Below are 13,243 nucleotides of genomic sequence, written 5' to 3' on the forward strand. Positions count from 1 at the left end.
GCCTTTATTTCATCCTTAACCCCTTCACCCCCAAGGGTGGTTTGCACGTTCATGACCGGGCCAATTTTTACAATTCTGACCACTGTACCTTTATGAGGTCATAACTCTGGAACGCTTCTATGAATCCCAGTGATTCTGACAATGTTTTCTCGTGACATATTGTACTTCATGTTAGTGGTAAAATTTCATTCAAATAACTTGCGTTTATTTGTGAAAAAAACGGAAATTTGGCAAAAATTTTGAAAATTTCGCAATTTTCCAACTTTGAATTTTTATGCCTTTAAATCACAGAGATACGGCACGCAAAAAACTTGATAACTAACATTTCCCACATGTTTACTTTATATCAGCACAATTTTGGAACCAAAATTTTTTTTTGTTAGGAAGTTATAAGGGTTAAAAGTTGACCAGCGATTTCTCATTTTTACAACACCATTTTATTTTTAGGACCACATCACATTTGAAGCCACTTTGAGGGGTCTATATGATAGAAAATACCCAAAAGTGACACCATTCTAAAAACTGCACCCCTTAAGGTGCTCAAAACCACATTCAAGAAGTTTATTATTAACCCTTTAGGTGCGTCACAGGAATTTTTTTGAATAAAAAAAAAAAATGAACATCTAACTTTTTTTCACAAAAAAAATACTTCAGGTTCAATTTTTTTTATTTTACCAAGGGTAACAGGATAAATTGGAATGCAAAAGTTATTGTGCAATTTGTCCTGAGTACGTTGATACCTGATTTGTGGGGGGGAACGACTTTCGGCGCATGGCAGAGCTCAGAATGGAAGGAGCGCCGTTTGACTTTTTCAATGCAAAATTGGCTGGAATTCAGATCGGACGCCATGTCACGTTTGGAGAGCCCCTGATGTACCCAAACAGTGGAAACCCCCTACAAGTGACCCCATTTTGGAAACTAGACCCCCCAAGGAACTTATCTAGATATGTGGTGAGAACTTTGAACCCACAAGGGCTTTACAGAAGTTTATAACGTACAGCGGTACAATTAAAAAAATCATATTTTTTCCACAAAAATTATCTTTTCACCCCAATTTTTATTTTCCCAAGGGTAACAGGACCCTAAAAGTTATTGTGCAATTTGTCCTGAGTATGCTGATACCCCACATGTGGGGGTAAACCACTATTTGGGCGCATGGCAGAGCTCGGAAGGGAAGCAGCGCCATTTGACGTTTTTGGCTGGAATGGAGATCGGACATCATGTCGCGATTGGAAAACCCCTGATGTACCAAAACAGTGGAAACCCCCCACAAATGACACCATTTTGGAAACGAGACCCCCTAAGGAACTTATCTAGATGTGTGGTGAGAACTTTGAACCCCCAAGGGCTTCATAGAAGTTTATAACATAAAGCCGTACAATTAAAAAATCATATTTTTTCCACAAAAATGATCTTTTCACCCTCAATTCTTATTTTTCCAAGGGTAACAGCACCCTAAAAGTTATTGTGCAATTTGTCCTGAGTACGCTGATACCCCACATGTGGGGGTAAACCACTATTTGGGCGCATGACAGAGCTCGGAAGGGAAGCAGCGCCATTTGACGTTTTTGGCTGGAATTGAGATCGGACACCATGTCGCGATTGGAAAACCCCTGATGTACCAAAACAGTGGAAACCCCCCACGAATGACACCATTTTGTAAACTAGACCCCCCAAGGAACTTATCTAGATGTGTGGTGAGCACTTTGAACCCCCCAGTGCTTCACAGAAGTTTATAAAGACCGGGTGTGAAAATAAAAAAATCGTATTTTTTCAACAAACATGATCTTTTAGTCCCCATTTTTATTTTCCCAAGGGTACCAGGAAAAATTGAACCCCAAAAGTTGTTGTGCAATTTGTCCTGAGTACGCTGATACCCCATATGTGGGAGAAAACTACTGTATGGGAACATGTCGGGGCTCGGAAGGGAAGTAGTGACGTTTTGGAATGCAGACTTTGATGGAATGGTCTGCGGGTGTCATGTGCGTTTGGAGAGACCCTGATGTACCTAAACTATTGAAACTCCCCACAAGTGACCCCATTTTGGAAACTAGACCCCCCACGGAACTTATCTACATGTGTGGTGAGCACTTTGAACCCCCAAGTGCTTCACAGAAGTTTATAACGCCCGGGCGTGAAAATAAAAAAATCATTTTTTCCACAAAAATGATATTTTTGCCCCCAATTTTTGATTTTCCTAAGGGTAACAGGAGAAATTGGACCCCAAAAGTTGTTTTGCAGTTTGTCCTGAGTAGTCACCACGTGGGCGCCGCTGATCGCTATGACGTAATATTCCGTCCATGGGAATTAGGTCCAGGGTCACACGGACAGAATATTACGTCCATTGTAGGAAAGGGGTTAATCATTACACCATATTTCTTTACTCATGGACTATATATATTGTGATTTATGTGATTTAATTTAGTTATTTATTGTTTTTGCATGCTCTTTTAGATTTATTTATAGGTATTTGCATTTTATTAGCTTAAAGGTTTGTATTGCTAAATAAAATGGGAATGGTTGGTGATATCAACTTCCTGTTTGTGGCACATTAGTATATGGGAGGGGGGAAACTTTTTAAGATGGGTGGTGACCATGGCGGCCATTTTGGATCCAACTTTATAAATGGCCCACCCAGGTCTATCCATATAAATGGACCACCCTGTATATATGTGCAGTAAATATTATTTGATGATATCACTGCTCTAGTATCAGGCACGTCGCTGTTAATTCACCAACAGGCTCCATCAGAAGCTAGCACGAGTGATCGTGTGTTAATATAGCGCCTGTATCAAACAGGATTCCTGTGGATATATTTCCGTGCTGTTGAAAGTGTGAAGACGTCAATCCAGACTTGGGCAGATAGAAGAAATTTGTGGTTTGTTCTACGCGTTTCAAAGTTAAAATCACTTCTTTTTCAGGAAGCAACCACATGTACACAGAAGACACAGGGATGGGACTTATATATGTAAAGTGGTAGCAGAAAGTGGTCATAAAACGCTGTAGAAAACAAGGGTATGCTACAGTGCTATCTGTATGTGCTTTGTATACCATGGAAACACCTTTAGTTTACAAAATAGACATGACTTGGACTAATATAGGAATTACTCCGAGAGGGGATAGATGGATTCTAGGTTTACATTAGATGTATTACAATTAGCAGATCCTCAGTGGTTGGCACTGTCGTTTTGCAGCGCTGGGGTCTTGGGTCAAAACCCATCAAAGACATCTGCAAGTAGTATCACTTTTGTAGTGAAGCATCTGATAAGTGTGTGCAGGTGTCATTGTGTAGGGAAGGGGAGCAGGGTCAGCTGTGACACTGACTAATGTGATTAGTAGGGTAAAATGTATTTCTCTGATTTACTAGTATTGTTCATATTTAGTGTGTACCATTGCCAAGACTTAGGGAAAAAAAGAAATAGGAGAATAAAACTTAGATTTATTATTTCAAAAGTTAAAATAAAAAAATATACTTTGGAAATAATAAAAGATATATTCACAATTTTTTTTTTCTCCCAGCCTTTGCGGTGGATCCTGTGTTATGAGCATGATCATAATGAGACTGCTCACAAGTCTTCAGTAAATGAAGTAGTTGTCTAAAATAGTCGCAGTGACCAGTGTGAAAATTACAAGATGTCTGACTTTTTTTTTTTTTTTTTTTTTTAATACAGATTCGATATGAAACAAAAAGACAATTAATTAAAAAAAAAACTTGTTTTAAACAGTAGGTCACTTTCTGATGATACGCTCCCTTTATCTGTCTTTCTTTGACTATCCAACATAGGCGTGAAATGAAGTCAATGCGCTGACTTTGTGGATAATCTCAATACCTTTTTTCATCTTTGTCAGGATGGATTTCTTCGTATAAGCATCTTCCACCATCTATCGGGAGCTGCTGGATGACGAGTGCAGCACAGGCCTCGAGGTCTTCGGTTTTCAGAGGTTTCATCTGATTGCAAAGGCTAGAAGATAAAGATGTGTCACTATATCGGGAATATACGATGCGAGGAGATGTGTGGCCACAAAATGGAAATATTCCAAATCCATAAAAGATTTTTGCTATCATTATTTCTAAAGTTTAAAGGAAAGCGTAAAATATGGGGACAGAAAGATCACCCACATAACAAGTAACACACAGCGACGCAATGCAACACAGCTAAAAGGCAACAATTAATTATTGGGGGAGGTTCCGAGGCCGAGTCGCATGGGGAGTGGGAGGGAACGGGGGAGGGGGGAAGGGATAGCGTTGTTAAGTTAAGCCCCCGTTACACATAGCGATATCGCTAGCAATATCGCTGTAACGTCACTGATTTTGTGACGTTACAGCGATATTGCTAGCGATATCGCTATGTCTGATACTTACCTCCGACCGGCTCCCCCGCTGCTCATCGCTGGTCGCGCAAGAACGTCCTGGGCCATTTCTCGTCGGGCGCTTCCTGTGGCGCCGACGAGCGAAGCATGGACGCGGGCGGGAGGACGTCAGGATCGCCGCGTCTGACAGGCAAGTAGCGACCCCCGACCCCTGCTATGTCGCTGGTGAGATCTGCCTGTGTGGCAGCTCACTAGCGACCACTTAGCCATGCGCCAGCGGTCCATATCGTTGTCGGGATCGCTGGTGCATCGCTAAGTGTAACGGTACCCTAAGTTTGGATTTAAGACATAAGAAACTGTTGAAGTATGGGAGAAGGAAAACAGGAAGGAAGAATATATAAGGAGGAGGAGGTGAAAAAGGCAAATTGGAAGGATTATGTGAATGCATTGAGATTCCTTGATAACTATTACGACGTCTGATATATTTTTGTATGCTAATACTTATCCTTTTTTATTCTATAATTTGTATATTTTATGTAAGAAAATCAATAAAAAGTTGGTTTAAAAAAAAAAGGCAATTACATTTTTTCTTACATTTCCTGTATACTGAGCTTTGCGAGCGCGGGTTTTTTTTGCTGAATGAGATTAATTTATTGGTACCATATAGAGCTTAAAATATTTTTTATTTTTTCACTTCGTAATGTATTTTTGGAATAGGCCATAAATAGAAAACCATGTCAGACTTGTTGTTTATTTCACTATTCACTGTACCGGATAAAGGACAATGATTTTATAGCACGGGTCGTTATGGCTGCAGACAAATATTTTTTTTTTTACATCATGAAAAATTTTGTAATTGGGGAAAAAAAAATAATTTAGCTTTTGTTTCTTACGTAATTTATTTTTTAATCTTACTTTCGACCCATTCGTGGACTTGACCACACGGTCGTTTGATTGCGGATATATTACACTGCAATACCCCTGTGAACCCATCAGCACCTGGCGCTGCAGAAGCACCGATGAGGCGACTGAAGGAGCTGTCTTCCTCGGTCTACCTGCCTAGATGCCACATTCACTGGCATTGAGCCTGACATTGAATGTATAAAATGGCCAGCATCACAGTTTTCTCTGTTCTCAACAGTTACGGCAGAGTGCCCATGTAATATACAGCAGAAACTCCCGCGATGGTGTGGGGGCGCAGCTCCTGTACCATTCCGGCAGTATAGTACATAGGGACATCCCCATACAAAAGCAGCTAATGCAAAGGGATTAATGAGTACAGTGGGCGGCCCTACTCAGTGACTGTGTCACGCACAGCTGTTGGGTGACACTGGACCAAGGGCTCCTTCTCTGTACCTAACACTGGGGGCCTGCTCCCTGGGATACTTCAGATGGCGAAGATGCCAGGGCCTTTGCCCTTGCCTTATCTCCTGAGTCAGCCCTTCGTCTGTTCTCTTCCTCCACCCAGGGAAGAGGGGAGCTATTGTGCACCGCAGTACACCAACCCGACAAACAAGGCAACACAAACAAGGGTTATTACAAAACTCCAGGCATACAAACTATTCACTCACATATAACAGAGGAATGCAACGGGGCGTGGAGGTAGGGTGATCAGCCAAAACAGAGAAGGATAATGAATTACCAGACATACAAACCAAGCAAACCATCACTAATAACTCCTTCACCTCTCCTTCTCATATGTACTCCTCTCCCACCGTTAGCCATGCAGCAAATGCTAGCTCCGACAAGAATTTGTAACAGAGCCCACATTATAAAGGGGAAGGGAGTGGCTAACCAAGCTCAGCTGTAAACACTGGGATTTTCAACATGTCCCCTGCTCTGCCAGAAGAAATAAACACATTTAAAATGAAGGAGAAGCGCTTCTTGTCAGCATCGGAGTAGGAGCAATCAGACGCTTCTGTCTTCTGGTCCACACTGTCACGGTAACCTCGTGACAGACTGGTCACACGATTATAGGATGATCACAAAGTTTACGGTTACAGAAGCATCTAGCCCTCTTCACAATTCATCACAGTGTTTAATTTGAACACATCTCATATACACTCATTGGCCACTTTATTAGGTACACCTGTCCAACTGTGTGTTAAGACTTAATTTCTAATCAGCCAATCACATGGCGGCAACTCAGTGCATTTAGGCATGTAGACATGGTCAAGACAATCTCCTGCAGTTCAAACCGAGCATCAGTATGGGGAAGAAAGGTGATTTGAGTGCCTTTGAACGTGGCATGATTGTTGGTGCCAGAAGGGCTGGTCTGAGAATTTCAGAAACTGCTGATCTACTGGGATTTTCACGCACAACCATCTCTAGGGTTTACAGAGAATGGTCCGAAAAAGAAAAAAAATCCAGTGAGCGGCAGTTCTGTGGCCGGAAATGCCTTGTTGATGCCAGAGGTCAGAGGAGAATGGGCAGACTGGTTCGAGCTGATAGAAAGGCAACAGTGACTCAAATTGCCACCCGTTACAACCAAGGTAGGCAGAAGAGCATCTCTGAACGCACAGTGCGTCGAACTTTGAGGCAGATGGGCTACAGCAGCAGAAGACCACACTGGGTACCACTCCTCTCAGCTAAGAACAGGAAACTGAGGCTACAATTTGCACAAGCTCATCGAAATTGGACAGTAGAAGATTGGAAAAACGTTGCCTGGTCTGATGAGTCTCGATTTCTGCTGCGACATTCGGATGGTAGGGTCAGAATTTGGCGTAAACAACATGAAAGCATGGATCCATCCTGCCTTGTATCAACGGTTCAGGCTGGTGGTGGTGGTGTCATGGTGTGGGGAATTTTTTCTTGGCACTCTTTGGGCCCCTTGGTACCAATTGAGCATCGTTGCAACGCCACAGCCTACCTGAGTATTGTTGCTGACCATGTCCATCCCTTTATGACCACAATGTACCCAACATCTGATGGCTACTTTCAGCAGGATAATGCGCCATGTCATAAAGCTCGAATCATCTCAGATTGGTTTCTTGAACATGACAATGAGTTTACTGTACTCAAATGGCCTCCTCAGTCACCAGATCTCAATCCAATAGAGCATCTTTGGGATGTGGTGGAACGGGAGATTCGCATCAGGGATGTGCAGCCGACAAATCTGCGCCAACTGTGTGATGCCATCATGTCAATATGGTCCAAAATCTCTGAGGAATGCTTCCAGCACCTTGTTGAATCTCTGCCACGAAGAATTGAGGCAGTTCTGAAGGCAAAAGGGGGTCCAACCCCTTACTAGCATGGTGTACCTAATAAAGTGGCCAGTGAGTGTATATCACATATAGATCATACAGTGATTCTCCAAAAATATACTATACCTTATGAGGTAATCCCTCCTTTTGTGGCTGAGGCTGCTATCCTGGTACAAGTGAGTAGGAATAGGTTCCATCTGTTGTAGCATATTTTCAATGCCTTTAAGCAAATGAATAAATCCTTTACTAGAAAGGTTATTTCTATAAGGGGGAAAAACACAAAATAATTACAGCCAAATCCCATTAGTTCAGCCAATCCATCATCTGACAAAAATAATCTTATGCTAGATTAAAGGGAATCTGTCAGCAGGTGTTCGCTACCCCATCTGAAAGGAGCATCATGTAGAGACAGAAACCCCGATTCCAGTGATGTGTCACTTGCTGGGCTGCTTGCTTTCATTTTGGTAAGATCACTGTTTTCTCTGCTGTAAATCTAGAGAAGTTGATTGAATGTGAAGCTAGGTATAACCCCGCCCACAACACTGATTGGTAGCTTTCTGCCCATGTAAAGTGTACACAGAAATTTGCCAATCAGCGGTGTGGGCGGGGTTATTCAGACCTCATGAATATGCTTGATTACCCGACAGCAGATCAAGTAGTTCTCTAGTGATCATCTCCTACTGATAAAACAGTGATTTTATCAAAATTACAAGAAGCAGCCCTGTAAGTGACACATTGTTGGACTCAGGATCTCTGCCTCTACATTATGCTGCTCTCACATTAGATGACAAAAATCTGGTGATACATTCACTTTAAGTGCAATGTTCGTTATAACCGATCATTTTGGGACTTCGGAGCTTTTCCAGGTGTCAAGTGTATAGCATCTTTTCTGCATCTCAGACGTGCATGTGTATACCAAAGCATCAACAACAGCATCTGCATACCCATCCACATTATCAGTGCCTTGAAGGGGAGATGCCACGAACCAAGCGAAGATAAATATCACATATATGTATATTCTTATGAACATGTTACATGGGCTAAACAAAATGTTCTGTTTTCTATGATGTTCTACACATTCTCCTCTTCATGGTGGCATCCAGTGATTCTGATGCTTCACCCATGCTTAACAATTTCTGACAACACAAAAGTTTTGCAGCAGCTTTATGAGGCCCATAATATACTTATCAATGTATGCAAACAAGAAAGAGGTGTAAGTATATAAAGCTGCCCAAGAATTTACCATCATCCGAATATCGAAGGCACTTAAAGGTTATATACTATAATATTTCTTTTCTTTTTTTTAAATGGGCTCATGGTGGTCTTAGAATTAACGGAAAAAAGGGAGAATAGAATAGCAAGATACAAAACTAACCTACTGGACCCCACCATTTCTCCACGCCTCTGCCGGTCTCCTTCAACTAGTTGAAAGAAACGGCCTCTTAGCTCTCTCTTTCAGCATGCAGGAAAAAGCAAGGAGGCTGCAGAGGTCATACCAAGTCTACCCACCAGAAAAGTAAGGAGACTCGCAGGGGTGAGGCACACAGTTATAAATAAAAAAAAACCCCAAAAACATTGGTTTCACATACTGATAAAAGATGTACAGTGGTGTAAGATCAATCAAAGCAAACACTCCTGTTGGGCGTTTCGCATCAAGCTTCGCCAGGGGGTGAGGTATTTTTTTTCTAAAGACAACCATGGAAAAAAATTTTTTCATAAAATCTTATAGTGGCAAACCCCTCTAAGTGTCTCCGATTTTTGGATGATGACAAATATCTGTGACTGTTACAGTTGAAACTAGAAGTTTACAAACACTACATAAAAAGACACATCTGCATGTTTTTCTCAATATCGGACATGAAATCAGAAAAAAATCTTTCCCATTGTTGGTCAATTAGGATTACCATAATTATTTGCCAAATGCCAGAATAATGAGACAGAGAATGTTTTTAGGCATTTTTATTCCTGCAAAGTGAAAAGTTTACATGCATTTCATTAGTATTTGGTACCATTGCCCTTAAACTGAATGACTTGGATCAAATATTTTGGATTTCCTTCCACAAGCTTCTCACAATAGTTGGTTGGAATATGTGCCCATTCCACCTGAAAAAGCTGGTGTAACTGATCCAGGTTTGTAGGTCGCCTTGCTCGCACCGGCCTTTGTAGCTTTGCCATAAATTTTCAATGAGATTGAGAACAGGGATGTGTGATGGCCACTCCAAAACATGGACTTTGTCATATTTAAGCCACTTTGTTACCATTTTGGCCGTGTGCTTCTGGTCATTGTCTACTTGGAAGACCCATTTCCACCTAAGCTTCAACTTCCCGGCTGATGTCTTTAGAAGTTGCTTGAGTATTACTACACAATCTTCCTTTCTCATGATGCCATCTATTTTGTGAAGTGCACCAGTCCCCCCTGCAGCAAAACAACCCCACAACATAATGCTTGCACCCCCCGTATTTCAAAGTTGGGATGGTGTTCTTAGGCTTCCAAGCTTCTCCTTTTTTTCTCCAAATGTAACGACGGTCATTATGCCAAAAAGTTCAATTCAAAGGCCCCGTCACGAGATCGCCGATTTTGTGACGCCACAGCGATCTCGCCAGCGACATCGCTGTGTGTGACATGGATCAGCGACTGGCCCACCTGCCGGGTATCGCTGATCGTGCTCGAATGGCCTGGGCCGTTTTTTGATCGTTGGTCTCCCGCTGGCCAGCGCGCATCGTTGCGTGTGGCAGCAAGAGACCAGCGATCAGCGACGCTGGGAGCTGGTTTCCAAGGTAAATAGCAGGTGACTAAGAGCCGCGCGGCTCTTAGATACCCGCTGTTTACATTGGAAACCAGCTTGCTCGCTGGTCCTGATCGCTGGAGGGGCTGTCTATGTGACAGCTCACCAGCGATCAGCTAACTATGTCCCAGCGATCTCATCCACGTCGGATCCTTGGTGGGATCGCTCGGACATTGATGCGTGTAATGGGGCCTTTAGTTTCATCAGATCACAGGAGATGTCTCCAAAAACTAAGGTCTTTTTTCCTGTATGCATCTGCAAACATTAATCTGGCTTTTTTATGTTTCTTTTGGAGCAATGTAGGCTTCTTCCTGCCAGAGTGACCTTTCTGCCTATGTTGATATCGTACTCGTTTCACTGTGGATATTGACACAATGTTCCCAGCTTCCGCCATCATCTTCATAAGATCTTTTGCTTTTGTTCTTTGGATGATATGCACATGTCAGACTAAACCACTTTCATCTCGGGGACACAGAAGCCATCTCCTTCCTGAGTGGTATAATGGCTGGACATTCCCATCTTGTTTGTACTTGCCTATAACTGTTTGTACAGATGAACGAGGCATCTCCAGGTATCTTGAAATTGTACCCAAAGATGAGCCAGACTTGTGTAAAGCCCCCGTCACACTAAACGACGCACCAGCGATTCCGACAACGATATGACCTGGTCAGAATCGCTGGTGTGTCACTACATGATCGCTGGTGGGCTGTCAAACAGGCAGATCTCTCCAGCGATCAGGACCAGAAACGACGCGGGTAAAAAGCGCGCGCGTCACTTAGCGCGGCACTTAGTTACCCGCTGTTTACCTTGGATACCAGCTCCCAGCGCGAGCCCACTGGTATCCAGGGTAACTAAGCGACGCGCGCGCTTAGTTACCCGTGTTTACCTTGGATACCCGCTCCGAGCGTCTGCTTACAGCGCTGGGAGCTCGCTGATCGATGTTCTCCCGCTGCCACATGCAGCGATGCGTGCTGGCCAGCGGGAGACCAACGATCAAGAAATGGCCCAGGACATTAGAGCACGATCAGCGATACCCGGCGGGGGGCCAGTCGCTGATGTGTGCCACACACAGAGAGATCGCTGGCGAGATCGCTGTTGCGTCACAAAACTTGTGACTCAGCAGCGATCTCGCTAGCGATCTCGCTTAGTGTGACGGGGGCTTAAGTCCAGAATTCTCTTCCTGATATCTTGGCTGATTTCTTGAGACACATGATGCTACACAAAGAAGCTGTGTGTTTCAGCTGTGCATTAAAATACATCCACAAGTGTATATCTAATTAACTCAGATGTTGTCAAAAAACAGAAGCTTCCATACACATAACATCATCATATGGGCAGTCCAGAATTGTTTAAAGGCATAGTAATCTTAGGGTATGTAAACTTTTGACTTTGAAGTAAGTAATAAAAATGCATTAAAACATTCTCTCTCTCTCATTATTCTGGCATTTGGCAAATAATAATTCTGGTAATCCTAATTGACCTAAAACAGGAAAGGTTTATTCTGATTTCATGTCAGATATTGAAAAAAATGCATATAGGTCTTTTTATATAGTGTATGTAAACGTTCAACTGTACATGACCTCATGAAGCACATACACCACTTTTTTAATGTCGGAAAGAGTGAAGCATAGGGAACGTTGGCAGAAGTGCAAAGGTATGGCGGGGGTCTGGTAGGTGACCATCTCTTGTTTTTTGTTTGTATTTTTATAAAGATCACCATAAGACAATTTGCTATATAAATATTGGCGTGGACAACCCATTTCACATTTTCCTCATATATCGCTTCTTCCCCCATCAGTCAGTAGAACCTAATTTTGTAATGCTAATAGAATTTGCTAGGGGTAATGAATAAGCCTTCAGAACCCTACAGCAGAAATAAACCTGTAACAATAGCGATGGGAATCACTAGCGTAGGCCTCTTGTACTCAAGAGGACTTGAAAATCTTAATGTGTTTGCCTGTCGTGAACCAAGTTTACTAAAAATATGATGAAGGATCATAAAGCATAAATCCTTCAAGCATAAAGAGGCCAGCTGATAATTAATAACTGGTAGAGGTGCCCGGGTAATTGCCACCGCATCGGCCAGGAGCCACAGTCGATCAGTATAGAGGAGCAGCCGCCAACTATCTCTTGGTTTCTGGAGATCAGATCTCCCAGACCACCTGCAGACACACACATCTACTTGTTGTGGTGGACAAATGAGGATTTGGTGAAGGCTTCAGTTGTTTAAGAATGCAAATTACAATTTAAGCATCGTAACAATAGAAATGTGTTAATCCTTTTTACAGCGTTGTAAATGGCCATTCAGGCTTCACTTCCAGACCGCCTGCTTTATGTAGGGTTTATCTTAAATAGGCACTACAAGAATCAGATATCTGCCCAGCCACACAGCATCCTGGCCGGCTTTCAAGCCATTTTTGGATGGGAATTATTGAGAGCATCATTTGACTTTTCTTTACAACCCTATCCACACAATAGATACCATTAGCACTACAAAATAGATTCCTATATCTTCCAGGACAGAATATGACAATAAACCCAGGGCAGAGTTGGCCGGCAGCTGTACATCCATCACCGCACTGTTTGCTTTAGCTCCACTATAACCTCGATTCAGATAAGCAGGGCTTTTCTTTGCTTTCTCAACCAGTCTCACCAAACCTTTCTTTTGGAAGATAGCTCATTTTTCTCCATTGTCATTACATCTGGGTGGTCTTTCTGGGTGCCACTTGAGGGGACGGCGATAATAAGGAGGAGGCGGGAGAAGGAGAAGGAAGGGACACCAGTAGAAAAAAGAACAGAATTTATGACAATCTGCAGCAGGCTCGGGATCAGAGGTCAGCAAACAAGGGGTTCCTCTCTTTTACACGTTGCTTCCTGGTAACGGTCCGATTAGACTGACAGCGTGAATTATACATGTGCCAACAAGCCTGGGCCTGCTCATCT

At 42.7% G+C, this 13,243-nt stretch overlaps 1 protein-coding gene across 6 annotated transcripts in view; it reads right to left on the minus strand.

Annotated features, from left to right (window-relative positions):
* The window catches only part of KIZ (kizuna centrosomal protein), a 205,321-nt gene that overhangs the window by 131,775 nt on the left and 60,303 nt on the right, over positions 1-13,243 (minus strand). For all 6 annotated transcript variants that reach the window (XM_073557411.1, XM_073557407.1, XM_073557406.1 and 3 more), the window contains 2 exons: positions 7,641-7,775; positions 3,831-3,962 (listed from right to left, as the gene is read on the minus strand). In XM_073557411.1, the coding sequence (XP_073413512.1) occupies positions 3,831-3,962; positions 7,641-7,775 (267 nt within the window). The remainder of the gene's footprint in view (positions 1-3,830; positions 3,963-7,640; positions 7,776-13,243) is intronic.

This window comes from Dendrobates tinctorius, unplaced genomic scaffold (genome assembly GCF_039654945.1).
Source record: "Dendrobates tinctorius isolate UK_male_01 unplaced genomic scaffold, ASM3965494v1 ptg000250l, whole genome shotgun sequence".
NCBI lineage: Eukaryota > Metazoa > Chordata > Amphibia > Anura > Dendrobatidae > Dendrobates > Dendrobates tinctorius.